Consider the following 25,885-nt stretch of genomic DNA (forward strand, 5'->3'; position numbering starts at 1 on the left):
TTGAAAGCGATATTATTTAACCATCGTTATATTTGTAACAAATATTAGACATTTATAGAGACATTAGGAGTTTTTGGAAGCAAGAGAGAAGGAAAAATGAGCAACGCCTTCGCCGGGACTCGAACCACGGGCCTCTTGTATACGCGCTGAGCGTGCTGACCACTACACTACGAAGGCATGCTAAGAAGTCGGGAGAAATACCTTACATACTCCCCCTTTTAAAGGGCGACTGGGGATTAGGGGACCCAATTACCAAATCCAGGTAATAGAGATTCATCATCACCATTTTTAGTTCCGGTGCCACTGTAGAGACATTAAGTAATTTTGAAGCAGGAGAGATGAAAAATGAGCAACGCCTTCGCCAGTACTCGCACCACGGGCCTCTCGAATACGCGCCGAGCGTGCTGACCACTACACTACGAAGACATGCTAAGAAGGAGGGAGAAGTACCTTATAGTATTTATCTTTTTAGCTGTTCAAAATTATACCTTATCCCACCAGGTGGCGAAGGTCTTGACCCTTAATTATGAGGCTAGACAGGTTTCTTCACGTAATAATAAAGTGTATATCACAATAATCGTCATAAGTGCACAGCACTATTTTGTGGTATGCAGATGAAGAGATTTAACGTAAAATTTACTAATAACAAAAGTGTCGCTGGCAGCAATTTCGTTGGAGCTCGCAAATTTAACACAGTTGCTGTTATATAGTGAGCACATCTTGATATGGAATTTGCAGTCTTTGGTCAAAAGAAGAGAAAGACGCTCTGGATAAATTTTTTCTCCTCCTCCGAAAAGGAACGAGAGGGAGCAACGTCATTCACGAGACTGATATGCAGGAAACTTTTTTAAGTTCCTAAGAAATCTACATTGAAAAAGGAACTGATGCGTCACTTTCACGTATATTGTGTGATGTATATTATGTGCGTATTCTGTGTGATAAAATTTTAAATCTATCTTAAATGATGATACTGATGATTGTTGAATGATTACAAGAAAGATACTGTCATGGCCGGTTAGTACATTTCTTTATTCTGGGCATAATGTACTGGAAAATAGATTGGTGAATCCTTTGATTAAAAATAAGGTATGTAAATTCGTGATGTTTGGCATAGTGTTTCAAAACATTAGTACAATATATATTACACATTAGAAAAGAATGTTCTGAGTATCTTCGTTTAAGTGTTAGTAGTGTAAAAAATAAGAAGTATAATATTTTTGTATGTATTCCAAATAAATTGCATAGAATGAACGAATGTATATACTGACTTAAGTCAGCTTTAAGATATAAAAAATACTACCCGTGAAAGCCAATAGAATCAGATGTTATTCATGTAAGTTCCAACATAAATTTCATAGACAAAGAAATATGTGTAAATTGTAGTGGGAGTTTTATCTCGTCTGTAACGCTTAACATCCCGGAGAGTGATAAATAACCAGGAAGCACTTTTTCAGTAGAATAAAGAATTTTCGTTAAGTTTATAACGGAAGAAGGGATCACAAACTCTGAAATTCTGAACACGCTTCGGTGTCAATAGGGAGAACATTGTAATATCTAGTTTTCTTGGACAGCATAAACTGCTACTAGACCCACTTGAAAATATGTTAGAGACCAATCGCTAAGATTAGAAGATGAATACAATAGGGGAAAAGTGTAAAAGACCCTTTTATTGAACTCAATTATTTACAGACGGCGCAGTCTTTGTGTTTACAGATCCATTATCCACTTGTAGCTATAAAACTGAAGATAACGGGGAACTAAACTATATTTGAAGATATGATAGTAGCTCCAAATTACACAAAATAATTTAACCTAGCAAGCGGGTTGACTCAGAAACTTACACCGGCGTGATATTAAACTTCGGTGGCAAGAATGCGAAACTGAGATTCAGAATTCAAACAGATGGTGAAACAACTAAGTGCGCACTCAATAACGAAACACTCTCTGACTAACCTTTTTACTACTTCAGTTTAATTCTACTCATTCACCTTAACTCATTTACATCTTGGCGAGGAAACGTGAAAGATACAAGAGATGACAGAAAAGGCTAATAAATTAAAATAACTATTAGTAAAAATAATATACACCTCTCGATATTATCTCTCGTATGCAGATGGGTAAAATATGCTCCTACATCCCCATTATGATCCAAAAGTAGTTGCTTTTCCATCATGCATCGAAACACATAACTTTTTTTGAAGAAATGATTAATCAACTCTAAGAACATTGAAAAAGATGCTTTGCAACACAGGAATATTAATTCAAATAATAACGTGCTTTACAGGTATGCACGTATTGTATTTTTTAAAGCTTCTCATCCTTCCCGGTCACACTTGAATGCTTTGTGCATGGTATTTTTGGAAACTTATATCTTTAAATTTGACTACTTATGAAATGTTTATCTATGGTGATTCATTTATGTGCTGACCATTACACCACGAAACTTCAGCAGAAAATGTTTGAAGCAGTGCATTGAGAAGAGGGAAGTGTAGCCCTAAGGAACAAAATTTGCTATAGCATTAATACGAATCTCCTTTAATTATGGTTTAAAATCAAATTGCAAACTTTTATTCTTGTATTATAAGGAAGCGTAGAACATTTTTTTAACCTGAGAAATACAAGTTTTGTAAGTAAGTAAAATCTTCCCCTTTCTTAAAATGCATTCTGTACAGACTATATACTAAAAATTTCTAAAATTTTATATAAGTATTCAAAAAATTAAATCAGGAAAAAAGTAAAAAACCAATTGGTTGAATTTATTAAGATTTGAATTTAAAAGATAGACTATGAAAACCATATTACAGTTTATAAGTAAGGAGCTTACAAAATTTTCTCCCTCTGCTTTTCGTAATCTGTTAACGCCGGATTGTGTATTCACAAATTATGAAATTTCTACTAAAATCTTGAATATTATAATTAACATAAACCTATCGTCTAGAAATTATCGATACTGTCTAGCAAGCAAAAGGTGAAATGAAGAACTGCCACGGAAAATGAAATCATGAAATGAAGCGAGTTAATATCGTTCTGAATTGAACTTTAATTTTGTCTTACCAATAATTTTTCGCTATTTGTTTTTCTTCTTTATCTTACACTTTTTCTCATATTTGTCATGTATGTTTGTGTTTTTGCTATGTGTGATGAAATTTTAAATCTGTCTTGTCTTAGATGATGATAGTAATGATTCTTGGATGACTACAAGGAAGATACTCTCATGGCCGGTTAATACACTTCTTTATTCTAAGCAAAGCATTCTAGAAGAGAGTTTGATTAATCCTTTGATTAAATGTAAGATGTGTAAAAGAGAATCTGCGATGTTTTTCGCAGCGTTTCAAAACGTTAGTAGAATATGTATTATACATTATAAAAGAAAGTTTTAAGAATCTTCGTTTAAATGTTAGTAGTGTAAAAATATAAGAAATGTAATAGTATTTTTCTGTATGTATTCCAACTAAACTGCGTAGAATGAACAATGTTTATAATTGCTTAAGTTAAGCTATAGAAAATATTACCCGTGAAAGCCAGTAGAGTCAGATGATATTCGTATAAGTTCCAACGTAAATTTTGTAGACAAAGAAATATGTGTAAATCTCAGTTAACTTTTAGGAAAGAAGGAAATGTAAGATCAGAAAGTATTTAAAGCAATAAAAACATTAAATATAAAATAAAAATATGACAAGAAAGAATTTTTTTAAATATACAAATTGAAATTTGATGAAATAAATAAAAATAAAGTACAGTAAAAATAATTCTTTTTGTAAGCAAAAAATAATAAGGAAAAAATGTTGAAAACAGAAATTTGCGTTTTTGAGGTGGAAAAAATTGAAAAGAAAAGTTAAACATGAGGGAAAAGGCGAAAGAAGAAGAATGTACAAAAAATGATATTTTAAAGTTTCCAGGGAATAAAAAAGAAATTTTAAAATAATATTTGTATTAATTAATGACTTACTTATAATGCATCTGGATCCATTAATTACGATTTGTTTATTGAAAACAGTGAGAAAAAAATTTTGGAACCAGTTTTTTTTTAAGGCGTTTAGTTCTTGATTAGTCCGGTTTCAGACAGTTTGAGACAGTGAGGGAGCCAATTACCCGGATTATCAAAGCATAGCTGTATTTGCTTCACAATTAAAATGATAGTATCATCGGCTTTAACATGTAATTTTAAGGCATAACTTCATTATTATTGACGTATTAGGCGTAATATTCATTTTCTTCTAACCAATAAATTATCCATAGACGACTTACATAAAATGTGTTTCCAAACACAGAGTGTGAAGACCAATAAAATAATGGTATATGTAGAGTCTAAAATATGAAAATAAAGTCACGTAACATATGCTAAAGTCATATAAAACCGAAAATTCGAATCTCAGACGTACCAGAATTTTCCCACCGAGATTCCAAATTCCGATTTTATGTGAATTTTAATGTCTTAAATGAAAATTTAACTGATTCTTTTTTCCGTTTTCGATCTCAAATGAACAAAGAGACCGAAATACGTTTTCTAAACATATTAAATTTCTTTTATGAAGTTTTAAATCATTTTTCCCTAAATTGGAGTTTCAGTAAAAGAAGATAAATTTTTATATTTTTTCCCTTTTGCATTTTTATTTTACGAGTTTGTACTACTATGAATTCTTATTTTAATTTTGATTTGTTTTGATACTGTATTAAACCTCTTATACATAGTTGCAATTATTAGTATTGTTGAGAATTGCCTTGGTTTGACTCCAATTTACTTTTAACTTTAGATGCTTTAACGTTATTTTACTTCAATCCTGTAGCTATAGCGCAAGACGTGTATAAAAAAAGAGTTTTTAATTTCTAGCCTCTTATTATGCTTCTTTATGTATTTATATATAAAGTAAATGCTTGCGATATAATGTATGCGAAAGTATACGCATGCGATAGTTAAATCTGAAAATACGTAAAATCAAAATAGTATCCCGACTGTTTAGGGCAAACATCATTTATGCACAGGAGCCTAAGAAAGTACAATTAAAAGTTCCGTTGAAAGATTACTATTCAGGTCTTTTAAAATGTATGAAATACCATTAATACGTTAGAATTTAATTATCAAACCAGTTATTTTATGTTAAATAACTTTACGCTCCTCGTTTTCTACCCAGAATGTTAATTTTTAGTTCGTGCGTATTGAAATGAGGTAGAACGATATGGTATTTAAAGGAAAGTTTTAGATTATTTAATCAGTGTGTGCCGCCTGTTGAAAGCCACGTTATTAGTTGCAGTTCTTTGATAGTAGTCTTCTCAATGTCTTCGGAGTTGCGTTATCCTTGCCAAGAGTGCTTCTCATGCCGGTATAGGTTTGGGCCATCTTTATGCGTTAATCAGTTCTGCGTAGATTTTGGCTAACTTAACGACTTAACGTAGTTTTAATTTGAATCTTTATCATTTTGAGTTGCGCCATAGACGCTGGCTCACTTTGTAAGCACAAGAAGAGCTGTCTGTTAATTAATTAAGTTCTTAATGAAAGGGTCTTTTACATCCTTCTTACGTTCTCTGTTTTCTTAATGGACATAGCGACAAAACACTTACAATCCAGCTCGAATCTCGATTTTGTTTATGCTGTCCAAGAATGTGAGACTCTACAAATATGTTAAAAATATGAATTAAAGTACAAAATCAAAATTAATTTAATATGTTTAGTGACGAGAACCGCTTTGTTGATTACGGTTTCTTCGAAATTTGTATTAATTTCTTTAATTTAGTTTATTTGAAACAATTCATCAACACAGCTCGAACAAACGTGTGTGTCGAAATGGGGAAAGCTACTTGTCATAATTGAGCATTTAGCCTTGTTACATTAAATATACATTAAATCTATTACGCGTGTCAAAAAAGTTGACAAATAATTTAGTAAAAAACTTTACAATCAGATTAAATCACTCTTCAGAAATTATCAATATTCCAAAAACATGAGGCAAGATACTCCAAATATCAGCTCTAATAAATGAAATAAAAAATGTAGGGGAATTACATGAGAGGTGAAAATGCATTAAATATAATGTTGTATGGCTGTTTATAGCGAAGGAAAAATTATTCTGTGTTAAAAAAATAAGGAATTCACCTCGATAAGGTGATGGTTTTGTTTTCGATTTATTTAATCATGGCAAAGCACTCGAGGGCTATCTGCCTAAGAGGAGGGATGCCTTCGTGGAGACCTTTCTAGGGAAAACTGGCTCGTAAGCACGTTATACATTTGGAAACCTCGAAAAAAACCATACATCCGGCCCGTTCGCCGAGGATTCGAGCCCCTTACGGAGCTACAGATGTTAAGCGACTTTACTGCTCGGTCCCGGGTGGGCCCGATACGCTGGTGGAAATGAGTTGCTTTGGAATCATTCAGGTACTGGAAATTATAGGAATTCATTCTGGACAGAACTAAAGAAATTTGCTTAGTATGTCGTTGTTATAATAATGGAGAACTTATAGAAACATTTGAAATCTGTAAAATCATGTTTGCTAGCCATGCTCGATTATGTGTCAAAATCATAGTGCAGTAGATGACGCTTGAGCTTCAGACCGAAAATTGTTTGATCGTAACCATGATTGGACACATTATAAATTACATACTCCGCAATTACATATTTCTGAAATAGAGATTATATTTATTTTGTTATTCAAAGCAAAATTTTCTTCTAAACTTAAGCTAAAGAAAGAAATTAATCACAATATATTTTCTTATCATTTGCCAATAGAAAGTGAACCCTTGTATTCAGTTAACTTTAGTGTGAAAAGTTTCCCTCTTACTTTGGCATGGGTGTCTGAAAACTAAACTATATTATTTTAATCATTATGGAGTCTCATGCTTAAGTATCACTTTTCATGCAACAAGTTAAAAGTATATTTAAAAATTTTATAATCTAAACCGGATATTTTGAAGTATAAAACTTCCTTTTCATTTTCAAACTCACTTTAAAATCTGAGTGATAATAGTTCAAGCTTTCTTGCCTCATACATTTTTTAATTAACAGGTGTACTATAACATATTTCTTACATAATAACCATTCGTATAGATAACTTACAGGTCAAGAGAAGATAAAACCGTAAGCATTTATTGCAGTTCCAAGCGATAACAAAATTTACAAATAAAGAAAATAGCTCATATGGGGAGTGATAACATATTTCTTACATAATAACCATTCGTACAGATAACTGACAGGTCAGGCGAAGATAAAACCGTAAGCATTTATTGCAGTTCCAAGCGATAACAAAATTTACAAATAAAGAAACTAGCTCAAATGGGGAGGGTCACTGTAATTTTTCTTAAGAGATACAAATATTACAGATTCTATCTTAAATCGCAACTGCGATATTAAATTCACAACTTTTGAGTTGGAAACACAAAGCAAACCTATCCAATCGCAACTGATTCAACCCGTAAATAGAGATAACCCAGTGAAATATCTTGGAATTCACCTTGACTCCAAACTAAATTTTAAAAATCATCTTCAAGCTACCAAAACCAAAGCTATGCAAGCATTTATGAGTGTTTACTCAATCATCAATAGCCATTCGAAACTAAGCATAAATACAAAAAGAATTATCTATCTGCAATTAATAAGACCAGTCATGCTTTACGGTTCGCCTGTTTGGGCGGCAGCTGCACATACGAATAAAAAACCGTTACAAACTCTGCAAAATAAAATCATCAGAACCATGCTGGGTGCACCGTGGTTCGTAAGAAACGAAGTCCTGCACAGAGACATGAAAATAAATACTATTGATGAAGAAATACTAATGACAGTTTATAAATTCTATAACAAAATTGAAAATCATCCCTCCAATCTTATCAAAGATATGGACAATTATGACTGCATAATCGAACAACCGTACAAAAGACCAAGGACAATTCACCATAATGTTCGTTGGTAACATGTGTATATATTCATCTTCATTGTTTATTATTTTATTATTCAGTATTTACTCAATATCATGCTATACTTCAATTCATATTGAACTTTGAACTTTTATTGAAGTATATGCTCTATTTACTCAAGAAATTACCGTATTTTTCTGCAATTGTATTGGTCGATCAGCAGCCACACCTACTTATTCAAGTTTTATTTTTTCTTAATCATCACATATCAGTATCATCATTATGTTATTTTTCTACGTTTAACTGAGAATGTTAGAAATCAATTCTATTCATTGGATTTGTATATAGTCTCTTATTTATTTTAAAATACAGCAAAATATGTCATCTTAAGCATCTCTCGCTCTACCAATTAACATCACGGAAATTGCGCACGTGACCAGTACCACTGACTTACATTAGTAAACTGATTTCACTTCCCCGTCATAGAATGTCACTCTTGAAACAATATCTCGAATTAATTGAAACTCAAGATTCTATTTACTACTCACATGCATCCTTACGAGATTTAATTCATCACAATTCTAAAGCCTTAAATGGATAATTCAATTAGGTCTGTTTTATTAGTACGACACTTAAAGATCAAAGTTATGACCTGACCTGACTTGAAACCATGTTCAGTTTTCGGGCCATCGCAGTGTAGAACAGTCGTTTTTTGAATCTTAGGAAAGCTTTTGAGAGAAGAAAGTAGTCGTAAATTCAGTTGCACTAAAATGAAAATGGTAACTGATATCAAACTTAACAGCTGTGAAGAAAAGATTTCACTGGAATGCATTAAATTTTAGAAGGATTACAATTAGAAATTTCTGAAATTCTGACATGTTGTTGGAAACGTGATTTCTTTTTGCTCTGCGCGTGTGGTATTCCACAAGATGGAATTTCATCATACGGACCATAAACAGAGTTCATGAAAATTTGCAACCTTTAAAAAATTGCCTTACTGAAATTCAATCAATATCAAATGCAGATCAAACTATTGCAAAAGCAACAGGAATTAAAAAAAAAAAAAAGAACTATATGATGATAATTTCAAGTTTTGGTTAGAACTTTTTTATCAGATGCGTCATGCTGAAATAATATACAACTAAATGCAATCCAGAGAAATTTGTGTGTTGTTTAAAGTTAACGAATATATAAAAAATTTCAAAACTGCTATTTTAGAATTAAGAAACTCAAAGTACTGTAAGAACTTTTCAAAGCCACTGGTGGCAGAAGCTAAGGAAATATGTGATTTTATACTGTGTATTGATATAATGCACAGGTATTCTTCCACTAAATACTTAGCAGCTGCTGCTAAATTGTTAAACAAGAAATGCTTCGCTAGTTTTAGGAATAACCATTCTACAGAAGAAATAGTGCTGACCACTGAAGCATATTTAATGATTGACACAGAAAAGCTTGAAACTGAACTAAAAGTATTCTATTGTAGGTCTGATATCCATGAATACTGCAAACGAAACAGATAAAAATTCTCTTGAGAGTTCCCATGACTACATCAGAGGCAGAACGCTGCTTTTCAACATTAAATAGAATGAAAACTTTTTTAAGAAGCACTAGGAATTCGAAAAGACTAGATGCGCTTGCATTGATTTCAAAAAAGAAAAATTTCCTCAGTTGTCATCCAGAGATCAAGGAGAAAATTATTGATCTTTTCGCGCAAATTAAAACAAGAAAAATGGATTTCATTTTTAAATGAATAGGCAAAGATTGAACTGTAATAATTTTGGTTAAAGTAATTAAGAAATGTTTAATTTTTTTCTTGTAGGATTTCATGAACTTTCAAAATAAATTTTCTTTTTATACATGTTTATTTCCTTTTAGACAATTTTAAAACAAAGGTTAAATTTTTTTGGAACATCACCCCCACTAATTTTAGCCACGAGCCGCCACTGGTGCCAAGACTGCAAAGAAGAGCTTGGGGAAAGTTTCGCCGGTATCCTACATTGTCCAATCTAATAGCTTTCAAGAAAGCCAAACCAAACGCACAAAGAGGTAGAAGACAACGACAGAGGGACTCTTGGGTATCCTATGTGTCAACAATCATATCCTCTACATCAAGTAGACGAGTGTGGGAAAGAGTAAGGAAAGCAACTGGAATGTACAATAACCACTCACTCTCTATTTTGGAAAAAGATGGCAGAGTGATAAACAATATAGAAGAAATTGCAAATACAAATTGGTGAGAGTTTTGCTACAGTCTCTGGCAGCAACAGCTATCCACGAGCATTTCTTTCTACCAAGCTACGCTCCGAAAAAAAATGTCCCTAAATTTTGCTCACATTTTCCGCATCAATGTACCTATATGAACCGTCCTGTTTGACTTTAAAATATGCAAAGTATAAATATAGAAACTGGTTTACTGATTTTCATGTGAATGGTGTTTTAAGAGTAACATATAGCAGTTACAAGTCTGATCTAAAAAACATTATTAAGAAAGGTTAACAGTATCAACAGTCTTATTAATTTTATTATTTGACAAATAAACACTGGAACTCATATAAGTTTTTATTAATTCTTATGTTCCGACCAGTGTGAAATAGCTGTCATATGTATGTGGCTCGCGAAGAAATGGCTGAGTATGTTTGGACTAGATTTTAACTCTTAACGATCTGCGCGACTTCTCACTCTTCTGTTCACACATCATGGAAAAGTAGCAAAGTAAAATGGAGTGCTAGGTATTCTGAGAAAATTAATACTATTGAAACCTGTGCGCGTCTGTCTGTTTGTTTGTTTGTTTGTAACATTATCTCCTGTGGAAGGGCGGGGAGTTGAGTTTCCAGAGAGGTACCCCTGGATTCCAAAATTTCGTGGCAAGCTATTTCGGCCAATCTCATCTTCGTATGTCTTTAATCAGGCGAGATATTAAAAACTCTGAAAACGCTTATTTTCCCACTCTGATAGTTGCTTTCTTCGCTAACTTCATTGCTGTTCGGCGTGCTGCGTCGAAGCGCGCATGAGGTGGAATTTAAAAACTGCCATCCCTCTTTTCTAAATAGAGTAAAATTTTTTATCGAATCATGCGGCTCATTTATTCATCCGTCACCTTTTTCTGTTTTTTGACAGTGATGTTCTTTATGAAATTTTCTTAAAAAAAGCTGAAAAAGTCAACATAAAACTGAAACATTGAGATTTTTGCAAGACAAAGTGAAGTGAATCAAGCCAACACAGAGTTGGAACAATTTGAGATTTTTTCCAAGGTTAGGGTAAACTGAAGCGAATCAAGTTAAGATGAAGCTGAAATATTTTGAGAATACCGACTTTATTTCGTTCATGTTTTAAAAAATTCAGGTGTATATAGAACTGATTTCATTCATATTGAAATATTTTTATATATTTTCTTTTCAGGTATACATAGGATTTATAAATTTTGCTTTGACCGCAGCCCGCTCATCTGGCGGGCTTGTCCGTTAGTGGGTTATGATCTCTGCAAACTGGGATTTATGAATGCTTCTGAGTTGTCACAAATTGGCGAAATATCGCAATATGTCTCAGACGTCACAACAAATGTTGTAGCCAAATCGGGATACATTTTAACAGGCTATATCTCCGGTTTTGTTAGAGCTAATAACGCAATTCCAACATCTGTTTGCTCAACATTACGCCTAATAGAAAATAATAAAATAATTAAACACCTAAAAATACAATAACTGCCCACAAATTAAAATTTATGCAGATAGAATTTTCTGCACGTAAGGAATGTACGCAAAATTATATTAAAAATAAGACACACAAAAAAATACTAAATACATAAATGCAATCTTATTGTAACACAAAAAATGCGAACAAATTTACAATAAAATAAAAATTAATAGCATTAATAAGGAAACACGTGTATAAACACGAACCATAACAATGCTTCAACCCTTTGCACTTGCCGAGGCACTTTTCTAGAATAATTTATTTTTGTCTCACGACTTGTAGAGAAATGTGATATTTATTGCTCCTGAAATAACTTTTTTCTTTTGTCTGTGTTATTTGTCGCCTGGGTGTTCATTGGTAAAGCGGTTAAAAACATTGAATACTGGTAGTTTCTATACAAATTCGGTTCTTGTGACAGGTTGAAGTGGTTTTATCTGTCGTCATAGTAACGTCAGTGGTGATGTGGTTTCCGAGTACGATAGCTGTATCCGCACTCCCTATAGCTAAAGTAACGTATTTACAAAGAGTTAATCAAATGCTCTAATTAAAAAATATAGCATTTTCTCTAGCTTTTGTAAGACAATGTTTAATTAAGTAGATTACATACCATCCATTGTGCGTGGTTATAAATAAGAAGTTGACAAGGTACGCTAAAAGGAAACCCACAGTTATTGCTACTTCGTTGAGTGAAACCATCATACCTCGTCGGCTCTGAGAACATTAAATAAAAGAAACATTTTATACATATACGTGAACAGATTATGTTATATGCATAGCAAATATATGAAAAATATTAAAGAGAATATTAATTGATGAAGATTTCTTTTTTTTTTTTTTTTTTTTTTTTTTTTTTTTTTTTTTAATTTTAGATCACAAAACATACATAAATTCAAAGCTTTTAACTAAAGGAAAGTAATCTATAAGTATTGCAATAAATTACGGTTAAATACTAATATAAGCATAGTTTATGTTTCGTTAAATGGAAAAAAAATCTGGGGATGCTTTGATTCCGGCTTCCGTTGTTTGCAGCATATCATAATGATAAATCTGCATACTGAACTACCTTTCTATCTTAGAAGTAGTGTATGAGCTAATTATTCCTATAACTAAATATGCATAGTTTAAATATGCGTGTTAAGGCAATTTGCATAAACAGTGATAAAAAAAAACTCTATAAATTTCTTCTTCTGTTTATGAAGTATGTAACGAATGTAATTTTACATATAGTCAACGCAAAGCCATTCAGTTGAATATTTAGTGCTCAAATGTAATTACAAGTAATGCTTCGGAAAAAATCATTATTACGCTTTCATATCTATTGCATATTTTTATCTTAATATTTTCACATTATGCATAGGCTAAGTTTTAACTCATGCATTTCTAAGTTAATCTATAAAAGGCCCATATGACTCCACTTTCAAATCTATTGCACAAGTAACAGACAAGTAAAACTCTAAGGGACATACAAAATTCGAAGCAATATCCGAAAGAAAATAGATTTTGGTCTTGAGATGATGAGCTCTTCTGATATTGCTTATATATTTGTAAAAATTTAAAGAGATGGTTGTTCAATGTAAATTATGAATTAATTAACACTTTCTTATTTATGGCTTTTTCTATACAAAAATAATATAATTTCATATCTTCTTTACAAAATTTCATAAAACCTTGAGGAATTTTCTCCGGTTTCTCACTAATTTTCCCTTTAAAAACCGTAAGTATAAAACTAAACATTGTATCCCTTTTCGAATGGAATAATAAATATAGAAATTCCATGGTTAAAATGAGTGCTAAGATTATTATCGTCTTCAGTGCTTTGCTTTAATTTTATTTTACTTTCACATATCATGCTGTCACCGATTTTTTGGACTACAGCTAGAAGGATAATTTCTTGTTAAGGTGCATAGTTTAAATTTGGTATTAAATTTCAATTTTTATAATACTGTTCCAAAAGGAAGCATATCTAGAAGGAGTGTAGCTACAACTGTAATTTTTTTTCAAGATGCGTAAAATAAGCAAATACAGAACAAACTTTTAGCATCTCAGCCTCAATGGAAGTAAATTTCAATGATATGCCAACAAGATTTCAAAATATAGTCATAATGTATTATACAGTCATATGTAAATAGCCTTGATTGTTTTAAAAGCGCAGCGTGGATGGACAGGAATTTTAATCCCTATTCAGAAGAGAGTACAGATGCTTCAAGTTGGGTACGACAACCATATAATTATGATAGTAATTTTGAGAAAAGATGCAGTATTGGCGCGAGAGAATTGAGTGCATCTTTCGGTGAGATTCCCAGATGAAAGGAGCTGAATTTTTCTGTGATTTTAAGAATATACAAAAGTTTGCTCGAAGAAACGAGAAGAAGGTTCTAGATATCGTAAGCTGACTACATCGACAGAGGATCATATTCAGGGTGTCTTTGGCTGGCCGATCTGTGTCATTGATAGTACTAGGACAGCAGTGGAAAAAGGACGTATTCACTGATATCTGTCCGATACGTCCTTGTTTATTTTTCTGTAGATTATGGACATCGTCAATCGGTTCTCAGGTTATCTCTGATGAAAGCAACGTAGTGACAGACTGCAAGTGGCATGTTGAACGTCACGTGTGGAGAATTGAGTGGCATGATACCGTCTTCTCTGATGAATCATATTTTTGTTAAGAAGGAAATAATAATTTCTTGCGTATCCGCCGCTGCCGGGATAAGACTCTTAGAAAAATGTACTCATACCTCGCGCCAATAAGGAGCATTCTTGTATAGAGTACTATCCAATGTAACAGCACATCACATTTCATAAGAGTTCATGCTATCATTATAAGTGTTTGCTACTTCAGGAACATTCTGTCACTAGACATACAATACATCCAGCGTCTCCACAGGGTAATTCGTTCATCAAGACAATGCCATTCATCATACTACAAAAACACGAACTTTCTTTTAAACTAAACACCATATGAAAAAAATCAAAATCATATACTAAAAATGCTACAGAAGTGTATTTGAGGATGGAAAATATGCTAGTAAATATGGTAGTTATTCATGCACTCATATCCAAAATTATCTTAACGTGCATGCACTTACGGAGTTCTCAGAGACTGGAAAATATTAAGTTTATGAATTTATGTGGAATGATACATGGCATCATAACACCTAAATACAAGGGAAAAAATTTAAGAGCACTGCATAGGATATAAAACAATATGAATAATACTAATAGTATGTTACAAGGAGTATCCCAGACAAAAAATTAAGGCTTATGAATTTAGTATGGAACCGAAGTAGCACAGCAACGTCGTTCGCGGATGTCGTTGAGAAAACGTTGCAATATGTCGTCTTTAAGACGCCCAGATGTCCGCGAACATCCACTGTTTTGCAACCGTTGCAAAGACGTCTTTATTACGTCTTTGCTGTTGAGGATTTTGTCGCATAGACGTCATTATTGCGTCTTTCGCATGTGATATTTTGGTTGTGAAAGCATCGTATCACGACGTCTTAACGACGCCTAAATGTTCGCAAAATTCCACCTTTTTGCAACAGTTGTGAAAATATCGTTATTATGTCCTTGTGTTACATATTGATTTATGAAGAAAAATAAGCTTAAAAATTAATATAGTCTTCTTCTTTTTTAAAATTTTGTATTCCTTGTATTTACTTGTATTTATCTAAAGTTTAAATATTTTATCATTTTCTGAAAACAAGAAGATAATACAATTTTTTCTCTTTAGACTAAATATGCATAATTAATAATAGCTTTAATTATTTTCAGTACTTTAAACTATAGTTTTTAAATTTCTCTTTAGACTAAATATGCATAATTAATAATAGCTGTAATTATTTTCAGTACTTTAAACTATATTTTTTAAATAACTAAAATTTTAAGTTCCGATTGTTTAAGATTTGATCAGTTTTTTTTCTTTAAGTGAGAGTAATTATGAAAGTGGTTATTATAAATATATAACATTAATAGTAGGTTTTAAGTAAATAAGACTCAATTAGATATGAATAAAAGTAAAGATATATATGTGGGTAAAAAAAAGAGCGTTTCTGATAACAGAATTATCACATTTATTTCTGTTAAATCTCAGAGACATTGAAGATTGTCCCTGTCATGATAAATTAGGAAGCGGTTCTTAAGGTAACAATAATCAGTATTTTACCTGAACTCTAGTATAAATTTATTCTCGTATCACAGTAAAAAATATGACCATTAACTTCTATATCTCCAAGATATGCAAATGAAAGACAGTATAAAGTAGTTAATAAATGTGATCAAAAATATTTCATGCAAAAATATACCTAAATCTAATAACTTCCCATATGCATATCTAAAATGAAATAATAACCTAACAAACAACATACATGACAGCACTATTTAAGAAAAAACATGAAGTAGTAGTGTTTGAAAGTATAAATAGCAGTAGGAAGATAACAGAACTCAAATTTCCAATTAATAAAAAATATTTCTGTTTTTTAAATAGTAAGCGATTAAAAGTGCAATAATTATGGATTGCAGTATTTACTAGTAATGCTGATGTTTCTTAACACCATTTCTTTCGATCACATGTAAATGTATTTACTTATTTTTAGTTTCTACATTTTAGAATAGTGGTAGTAAACAACGATTATTTTCTGCACTTTTTATAATATTGTACAGAAATAATTTAAATAATATAGTATATGATAGTAAGCTAAGTGCGTTAAAGTAAGCTCTTGGTTAAATAGCATACGATGAAATATTTTGCTTCTATTTATTATGAATATTGAGATAATCTAATAGACATATATGACGGCAATATTTAAAAAAAAGGCGAATTACACAGTGTTTGGAAGAATAAATTCCAAACGACAAGTAATAAAACTGCAATTTGGAATCAATATAAAAATGTTTAGTGTTGATTAAGTATGGCATAATTATAGATAACAATATTTCATAGTAATGCTAATGTTTCCTTAACACTATTTTTTCGATTTTATGTGCAAAGTCTGAGCACCAACCTGTATCATGAACACAATAATCTATTAATATGAATGATATGCGCTATAGCACTTAGGACGTTATAACCGAATCCGTGTATCCAAATATAACGATAATCCGTGTATCCAAATATTGCACCGCTGGAACCACTGAAGATTGGAAAACCACAATATAATTTTAATCACCCGAAAGTCATAAAACACCAAAACAGAACACTATTTAACTTTATAGACGATGTTAGCAGGTTGCAAGCAGATATTCACAAACAAAATAAGCAGAAATTCGGCATTACCATGAAGATTTCTCCTCAATTCAAAATAAACTGCCATCATTATAGTTTTGTACGCCGTTCTCTTTCTGTATTGAAGCTTTTCAGTATTTAATTCCCACGGTGAATTACAAAACCGTGAAGAAAATATTTCTGAAAATAAAATGGAGTTTGAAATTATTGCGCCGTTAACTGACTTCTTCGAATTTGGCAGCTAGCCAAAGCGCGCAAGCCTCGACGTCAAATGTTGGTTTATATAGTCATGCAGTAAATAATATACATGGAATGTCGAACAGCAATTCAGTGCAACGTTTCAGCGATTTATTCGATTACATTAAACCTTCGACGGTTCTTCTGATAATTTAATAGAATCTTTTTTAAATGGCCTAAAAGAATTATTTCAACTGAATAGAATTGTGAACAATGTTCACAAAATACGAAATTTACAAAACAAAATATTTATCGGGCTCGCTAAAACATTTGTAATGTCAATGTCGCCAAATCCCGAGTGTACTGTAATACTAGGATTAAACCAAGCATTTTGAAATGCACGGGAAAAACATAAAAACATAAAAAACAGTTCATCAGAATTTTTGCAGGTAATGAATTTCGTATTTTTGTTCACAGTTTCTCTAATTTTGATGTCAACATTTATTAGTAATTTATCAAAGCCATTAATTTTGTCGTTTTCGATTAAAATTGTTAACATTTCTTTTTCCTTTTCCATTAATATTTCCTTTCTGCTCGTCCTTACCGTCGATGAGTTTTCCGTCATATATATTGGACAGACGTTAAAAATGTATGGATATGCATCGTCTTTTAACGTTGGACGTTTTCTCGGAATTCTTAAAATCGCCCCACATCTTCGCGCACAATCATATCTTCGTGAAAATTGTACTTTTTGCTCTGTATGAGGTAAAATGTTTCATATTATGTCACCATATTAATTCAAATAAATTCTTCCTTACTTCAAAAATAATAAATAAAGTCATATTTTAGCAGTGAAATAATTGCTAATATGTGATTTGCATTGATTTCAGAAATATGATTTTTTAAAATATATCAAATGCATAACTTAATAACCTACTTTATAGATTAGTTTCATTTTTAAATATTTTGCTATAATATTTATAAAAAAAAATATTTTAAGTATTAATTATTTTTCAAAATTTTAAACAATAATTTAGAACGTATTTTTAATACTAATTAAATTTAATAATTCGAGTATATACATTAAATTTATATTTCATTAGATGAATCTACCTTAGATTAATATATTTAGATGAAATAAAGTAATGGAATATTGCAAAATAAATCTTATGCGGACATCAGATTCTTGAAAGGGCAGATTTAGTCTCTTTTCATTCTAAAAGTAGCGCTGATGAACTATGAAAAAATGCTAAAACTACCATGTCTTAAAGCGGTCATATCACGACGTTTCAACGACCTCGAAAAATTGCCATGATGCAACGGAAAATACTTTGCGTCTTCGTAACGTTGTAAAGACGTCGTAAAAGTTACCACGACCACTTTGTAACCTCTCGGACCATTTTGCAACGTCGTGTGTTACTTGTGAATGTTATCTCTCATGACTTATACACACCTATCACAGCGTATTTTTCACGTTTGCACTAATGCTTTTGAAAACATAGTTTGGAGAATTAAGTTCCACTCCTCCAGCAGTATGGACGTCAGGGGACTTATACACAGAAGTGACAAAAGTCATGGGATACCTCAATATTTTGTCGGTCCTCCTTTTGCCCGGTGAAGTGCAGCAACTCGACGTGGCATGGACTCAACAAGTCGTTGGAAGTCCCCTGCAGGAATATTGAGCCATGCTGCCTCTATAGACGTCCATAATTGTGAAAGTGTTAACGGTGCAGGGTTTTGGGCACGAACTGACCTCTCAATAATGTCCCATAAATGTTCGATGGGATTTATGTCGGGCGATCTAGGTGGCCTGATCATTCGCTGGAATTGTCCAGAATGTTCTTTTAACCAATCGCGAACAATTGTGGTACGGTGACATTGCGCATTGTCATCCATAAAACTCCCATCGTTGTTAGAGTACGTGAAGTCCATGAATGGATGGCTGTAAGTGATCTCCAAGTAGCTGAAGGCATCCATTTCCAGTCAATGATCGGTTCAGTTGCGCCAGAGGACCGAGTCCATGCCATGTAAAAGCAGCCCAGACCATTATGGAACCACCACCAGCTTGAACACTGCCTTGTTGACAACTTGGGTCCATGGCTTCGTGGGGCCTGCGCCACACTCGAACCCTACCATCAGCTCTTACCAACTGAAATGTGACTCATCTGACCAAGCCACGGTTTTCCATTCGTATAGGGACCAACCGATATGCTCACGAGCCCACGAGAGTCGCTGCAGGCGATGTCGTGCTGTCAGTAAAGGCACTCGAGTCGATCTTCTGCTGGCATAGTCCAAGGAAGACACGTTTCGCCGCACTGTCCTATCGGACACGTCCCTCGTACGTCCCACATTGATTTCTGCGGTTATTTGGCGCAGTGTTGCTTGTCTGTGAACATTGACAACTCTACGCAGACGTCGCTGGTCTCGGCCGTTAAGTGCAGGTGGTCGGCCACTGCTCTGTCCGTGGTGGGATGTTATGCCTGAAATTAGATACTCTCGGCACACTCTTGACACTGTGGATATCGGAATGTTGAATTCCCTAACGATATCCGAAATGGAATGACCCATGCGTCTAGCTCCAACTACCATTCCGCTTTCAAAATCTGTTAATTCTCGTCGTGCGGCCATAATCACGTCAATGCCTCTGCACATGAATAACTTGAACACAAATGAAAACCCTGCCAATGCACTTCGCATTTACACATTTTCTACGCGATACTACTGCCATCTGTATATTTGCATATTGCTATCCCATGACTTTTGCACTTCAGTGTATGTCCAGAAGAAGTGTCGAGTCATTAGATTATTTTGATGCAGGAGATGTAAAAAATCAGCAATGCCCTCGCCAGTACTCGAATACGCGCCGAGTGTGCTAACCGTTACACGACGAAAGCATGCGAGAAGGAGGGAGAAAATAACCTTTTAGAAGGATGTCTACTTGCAACTGCTTTTCCAGTGCGATCCCATAAGTTCTGTAATGGTTTAAAACCAGGAAGTTTTGCTGGCCATGGTATTCGCTCAATGTCTCCACTTGGAATTCGTCAACGAGTTTTCCTGGATGTGGACGGACTTTATTGTTCATAATTAAAACATCAGATCTATATGCATCTCAGAAAAGTTTTAAATGCAGGTCTAAGGCCTCATCCTAATATCTATGGCCAGTCACAGTTCTAATGTTTAAAATATGTAGGACCGTGCATCAATAGATCATTATTCCTCCCCATACCATCACTCCTTTATTACCAAAACGGTCATGTTCTATGGTGTTCCAAGGAAGATTTCGCTTTTCTGACTCCCTCCGGATGTAAACACATTTAGAATCAGATGTTAAACTAAAGCTCGACTCATCAGTATTAGAAACATGAGACCACTGGTGTTCACTCCAGTTCCGATATTCTTTTGCACCAATTTAATATGTCACTCTTTTGTTGTGATGACAGGTGATAGGGGAAGGATGACGGGAGCACCTGGTATCTACCAGAGGTAAGCAGATGACTTATGATAGCCTGCAAACTTAGAAGAATTTTACAATATATTGTGGATTTTCGCTACTTTCGTCTCTGGTGGAAAACAGCGGTCATAGTAACAATTCTTAAACCCGGAAAAACAGCTAACCAAACCAAAACCCTATCGTACCATCAGCCTTCTGCCAATGTGTAGTAAAATTGCGGAATTTATTATTCTTAAATCCATCAATAATTATGCTGAAAACCAAGGACTTCAGCAGTAAGGGTTCAGAAAACACCACTCTACTGTTCATCAGCTGTATTGAGTTACAGAAAGGATTTCATTTGAACTGCAGGAAAAAATCAACACTGCTACTAATTTTCTAGATATAGGTAAAGCGTTTGATCGAGTTTGTCTCGATGGACTTATTTACAAGTTAATCACTCTGGGCTCCCCAGAACACATCATTACAATACTTTATTCCTATATTTCAGATAGATACTTTGTCGTTCGTGTCAAAAAGACATATTCCACTAAGAAAAAATTTGCACAGGAGTATCCTAGGAATTGCTGCTAGCGAATTTACTCTTAAATATCTATGCGAACGATAGTCTACTCACACAGAACACAACACTCGCTATGTACGCAGCTGATACTGCGATCCTCACCCAAAATGCATCTATTAGCTCAGCTATACAATAGCTACAAACACACATTCACGCACAGTTCTTGCTTAATAAATGGAAGATAAAAATTAATGTTAAAAAATCAGTTGCTATCATATTTATTAAAAAATTGACTTTTGATGGAAATCTCACTTTCTACAATACTATTTCCTGGGCCAAGGCAGTCAAATATCAATGTGTAATTTTAGATCATCATTTATCATGGAAGCCTCACACTAAAACTTACAAAGTTTCGAGCTAGTAAATTTACACTCAGCCCCCTAATCGCTTGAAACAGCGTTTTAGCTACAGATAAAAACTACTCATTTATAAGGCTTTGTTGCGACCCAGTCTTACATATGAATGCCCAGTCTGGGGTTATATTTGCAAAGATGCATTACTAAAATTACAATAGCTCCAAAACTGAGCACTGAAACAACTGGCAAACTGTCCTTGGTATGTCCGAAACGACGCCATTCAACAACGAATGCAAAATTCCATTAATAGTTGAAGCGATGATCAAATTATCGAAAAATTTCTACCAGGGAGACAATCCCACAATCCCAGTTCAACCCAAGGGAGATAATCCTACAATCCCAGTTCAACCCAAGGGAGACAATCCCACAATCCCATTTCAACCCAAGGGAGACAATTCCAGTTCTCAATTGCAACATAAACTGCAAAGCACAGAAAACGGCCCAAAGCCATCCTCAGAGGTATCTTATAATTTTTACTGAATGGCGTATTATATTAAAATTAGAAAATACATAGAAAAACTTTTACAAATTTATTACCAATTTAACAAATATTGAACTATTAATATATCAAATTTTATGTTTCACTACCAGTAATCAAAATTTCAAGTTTCTTTTAATAGTTAATCATTAATTAAATCATTAATTAATCATTAATATAATCATTAATTTGAGAGTTCCAGGGTTTGAGTCCCGGTGAGGGCACTGCTCATTTCTTCAGTTTCCTGCTTAAAAAATCCTAATGACTCTACAAAATAACCGAAAAAATTTAATAATATTTTTAAATTACCTATTGGAATAATTGAAATATAAGGAATTGTGATAAGGTGGCATAAAGGTTCTTTGTCTAGGATGAGTGATTTCCGAGTTCAATAGTTTTCATAACGGTGGCGAAATCCTCTGCCTTTGTTAATGGTTCCGGTTGCAGTCTGGAAAGTCACTCCAGTGGACAAAGAGATAAGAATTTTCACCAGGGTCATCAGATGAACACTTTGTTATGTATGAGTGAAAAATCCCTCCCCCGAGAGTTCAGCGCAAGTACACACAGGGAGATATACAAGGTGGTTTCCTGAGAAGAGGGGACAAATTGAACGTAGCCACATGCTACATCCAACACTATATTTTCCCCTGTATTGGTAAGTCATGTTTCTATTCTATCAGGATGCAGCCAGCACCTTAGTGTAGAATAAGAGCTTGTTAAAATTATGGAGGAAGAGGAATTGAGAAAGTGTTTAGGAGATTTAGGCAGAAAGAATTTATCGCCGACAGAAGTTAGCCAACTGTACGATCTTGTTAAAGAATGTGAACAGCTAATAACTTCAGGTTTAAAAGCTCCGCAGGTTACTGAGAGAATTCATGAGATAACTATCAAACTTAATGACTTTCAGCTTAAAGCCAAAAATCAGGAAAGTACTAGCACAATGAAAGATCCGAATCAGGAAATGTTAAAATTAAACGAGTTAATTCTAAGACTAAAAAGAAAAAAGTAATTGATGATGAGGGTTTTATTTCCTCAAGAAACACGCTAAAAAGAACGCGTTCGAAAAGTGAAATAGCCGAGCCACCGCAGAAAAATAAATTTGCGGAATTACTTGACGATGATGAAATGGATAGCACAGAATAGGGAGAATTCTCAACCCCCAAAAAGACAGCCACGCATATTCCCCCATCGTACTCTGCGAATTTGCAGGAGACTGGGGAAAATTAAAAGCAAGAATTGAGGATACCCTAAATATAAAAAATTATAAGGCGGAATAACAGGAGACACACTAACGAGTCGTGCAAAAACTTCAGATGATTACCGTGCAATAACGGACATGTTTCAGAAAGACGGTGTACCCTTTCATACCTTTCAAGTTAACTCTAAAAAGCCGATAAAAGTTGTAATCAAAAGATTATCTCGCACTACAAAACGAGAAGAAATCGAACAAGAATTAAAAGAACTCAAAATCCCTGTTAGCAAAGTCAGGCAAATTACTAGTTACAGAGAAGGTCAAGTCGTTAATTTGCCCCTTTTCCTAGTTGAAACTAAGAAAAATGAAGCAGGAAAGAAAGTATGGAAGCTAGAAAAATTGAGAGGATTGGATATTCTTGTAAGACCCTATAAGAAAAAACCTGGTCCTGTGCAATGCCACGGGTGCCAGCGTTACGGACATACGAGAGAACTATGTAACTACGCTGTCAGATGCTTAAAATGTGCAAGCAAGTATATGTGAAACGTATACTTGCAAAGATCCGAAGGAAAAACTACCAGCACGCTGTGCCCTCTGCGATGGTTCCCATGTATCGTCCTATAAGGGTTGCGAGAAATAACCAACAATTAGGAAAGCTGAAATTCCTCCCAAAGCGGCCGAGCAAAAAGGAAAATTTGGCTTAAATAAGGAAGATTTTCCTGCCCTTCCGACAGGAAAAAGTACAGAGAACACCAATAAATCGAGCTGGGTTAATAGCGAAGCTAACTTTTTTGACTGAATTAAGACCCAATTATCTAAAGCGAAAGAACTTTTTACAAGGTTCAAAACCTCCAGGTAATTGATGACTAAAATTGAAATCGGCATGGAAGCTATTGAATATTTTACCAATTTAAACTATGAATTTTAACGCCCATACGAGAGCGAGTAATAATATCGATATAATTAATTCTTATCTCAGAATCGCATTTTTTAACGCTAATGGCGTTTTCAGGCAAAAACTTGAATTAACTGAGTTCCTGACTAATCACGATGTTGATGTCATGTTACTATGTGAAACGCATCTACGGGCTAGTGAGAAGTTTAAAATTCATGGCTATCGTATTATTAGAAATGATAGACTCCGAGGCAGAGGAGGAGGGACTGCAGTTCTTATAAAAAATCATATAAAGCATAACACAATAAATTTGTAGAGTACTGCTAGGATAGAATATACCGCAATACTTGTAAATAGCACCTCAAATGAAAATCTTCTAATTATAGAGGCTTATAACCCCCGATAGATATTAATCTGCAAGACTTAGATATTCTTACGTCTTTGAATTTTCCTACGATCCTGGCCGGCGACCTGAACGCGAAAGATTGTTCCTGGGGAGCCAGAAGAAATAGCAGAAATGGAAGACTACTTTTAAATTATTTAAACACAAGAAATATTAAGCTTGTTGCACCTAATAAGTATACTCATTATTGGAGGAATAATGGAGACATCCTGGATATTGCTTTGTTCAAAGGAATTACCCAGACCCCATATTTAGAAGTTCTGGAGGAGCTTTCTTCTGATCACTTTCCCGTGCTCTTTGATTTTTATAGGTTCTACCCTACTCCGCCAAAAATCCGCACTAAAGTTAACTGGAATCGTTTCACGGAACATATGAACAATCTGCCCTGCAATCCCCTACTTAGAGACTGTGGTGAAATCGAAAGCGAAATCTACTCGCTCACCTTAAAAATTCAAAATGCAATCAAAAGTTCGTTTTATGAATGTAAGAATTCCTACACTAGAAAACTCCCAGATGATATCCTAAATACTATCAAAGAAAGGAATAGATTAAGGAAAAGGCATAATATCACTCAAGACCCTACCTTAAAAAAGCAAATTAATTATTTAAGCAGAAAGATTTCTACTGATATTAATGATTTTAAATCAAGCAGTTGGGAAGATTTGTTGGATAACATAGGCGCAGATACAAACACAGTTTGGAAAATTGCTAATGCTATGCGGAAAGAAAAGACGAATCATATCGCGTCGTTAAATCACATGGGCTTGACCCACCACTCCGAAGCTGACATTGCGAATGTCTTCGCTGATACGCTGGAGGCGACTTTTCGGCCAAACCCTACGACCGACCCACAACACGAAGAGGAGATCAACAATGAAATTAATAGCATCAAAGGCAGAGATAACCAAGATTTTATTAAATTTGTTTCACCAGGTGAAATTCAGTACATCATCAAAAGACTTAACATCAGGAAAGCCCGAGGTTTTGATGGAATAAACAATCTAGCCTTGAAAGCCTTTCCCCACAGATGTTTCGTATTACTTGCTAACATTTTTAATGCGTGCATAAGAAACTGTTACTTCCCCTCTCAGTGAAAACACTCTATAATTATTACGATCTTAAAACTGGGGGAAAATCCATCGGAAGCTACCAGTTATCGTCCCATCAGCCTTTTACCGGCGATTGGCAAAGTATTCAAAAGAGCTCTTAACTCAAGAATCACAAGTCACCTAGAACGCCTTGATCTGATCGACCCAGCGCAGTTCGGCTTCAGAAAGCACCACAGCACGACCCACCAAGTACTTAATGTTGTAGAATTTATTTCCAGAGCTTTTTTCCACAAGACAGGAGTTGCGACGTGTTTTCTAGACCTGGAGAAAGAGTTTGACAGAGTCTGGCATGACGGCCTGCTCTATAAAATCAATAATTGCATGTTCCCCATCAGTTTTGTGAAGCTCATGATTTCTTATCTGAAGAGAAGAAATTTTCAAGTTCGGGTTGGAGATACTCTGTCGCAGAAGAGAGTAATACAAAGTGGGGTCCCGCAAGGCTCAGTTATCGCACCAAAGCTTTTTAATATTTTTATAAATGACTTACCTAATATATTGG

The 25,885-nt window shown here is 34.0% G+C and overlaps 1 protein-coding gene across 7 annotated transcripts in view; it reads right to left on the reverse strand.

Moving 5' to 3' along the window:
* Nucleotides 1–25,885, reverse strand: part of LOC118192806 (solute carrier family 2, facilitated glucose transporter member 10-like) — a 216,332-nt gene that overhangs the window by 78,179 nt on the left and 112,268 nt on the right. For 6 of the 7 annotated variants that reach the window (XM_085807064.1, XM_085807059.1, XM_085807060.1 and 3 more), the window contains one exon: nucleotides 12,147–12,250. The exons of the other annotated variant lie outside the window; for it this stretch is intronic. In XM_085807064.1, coding sequence (XP_085663190.1) covers nucleotides 12,147–12,250 — 104 coding nt within the window. The remainder of the gene's footprint in view (nucleotides 1–12,146; nucleotides 12,251–25,885) is intronic. 7 annotated transcript variants of the gene reach the window in all.

Source organism: Stegodyphus dumicola, chromosome X1 (genome assembly GCF_044657685.1).
Source record: "Stegodyphus dumicola isolate Sdum_Otavi_A_Nest chromosome X1, ASM4465768v1".
In the NCBI taxonomy this organism is placed as follows: domain Eukaryota; kingdom Metazoa; phylum Arthropoda; class Arachnida; order Araneae; family Eresidae; genus Stegodyphus; species Stegodyphus dumicola.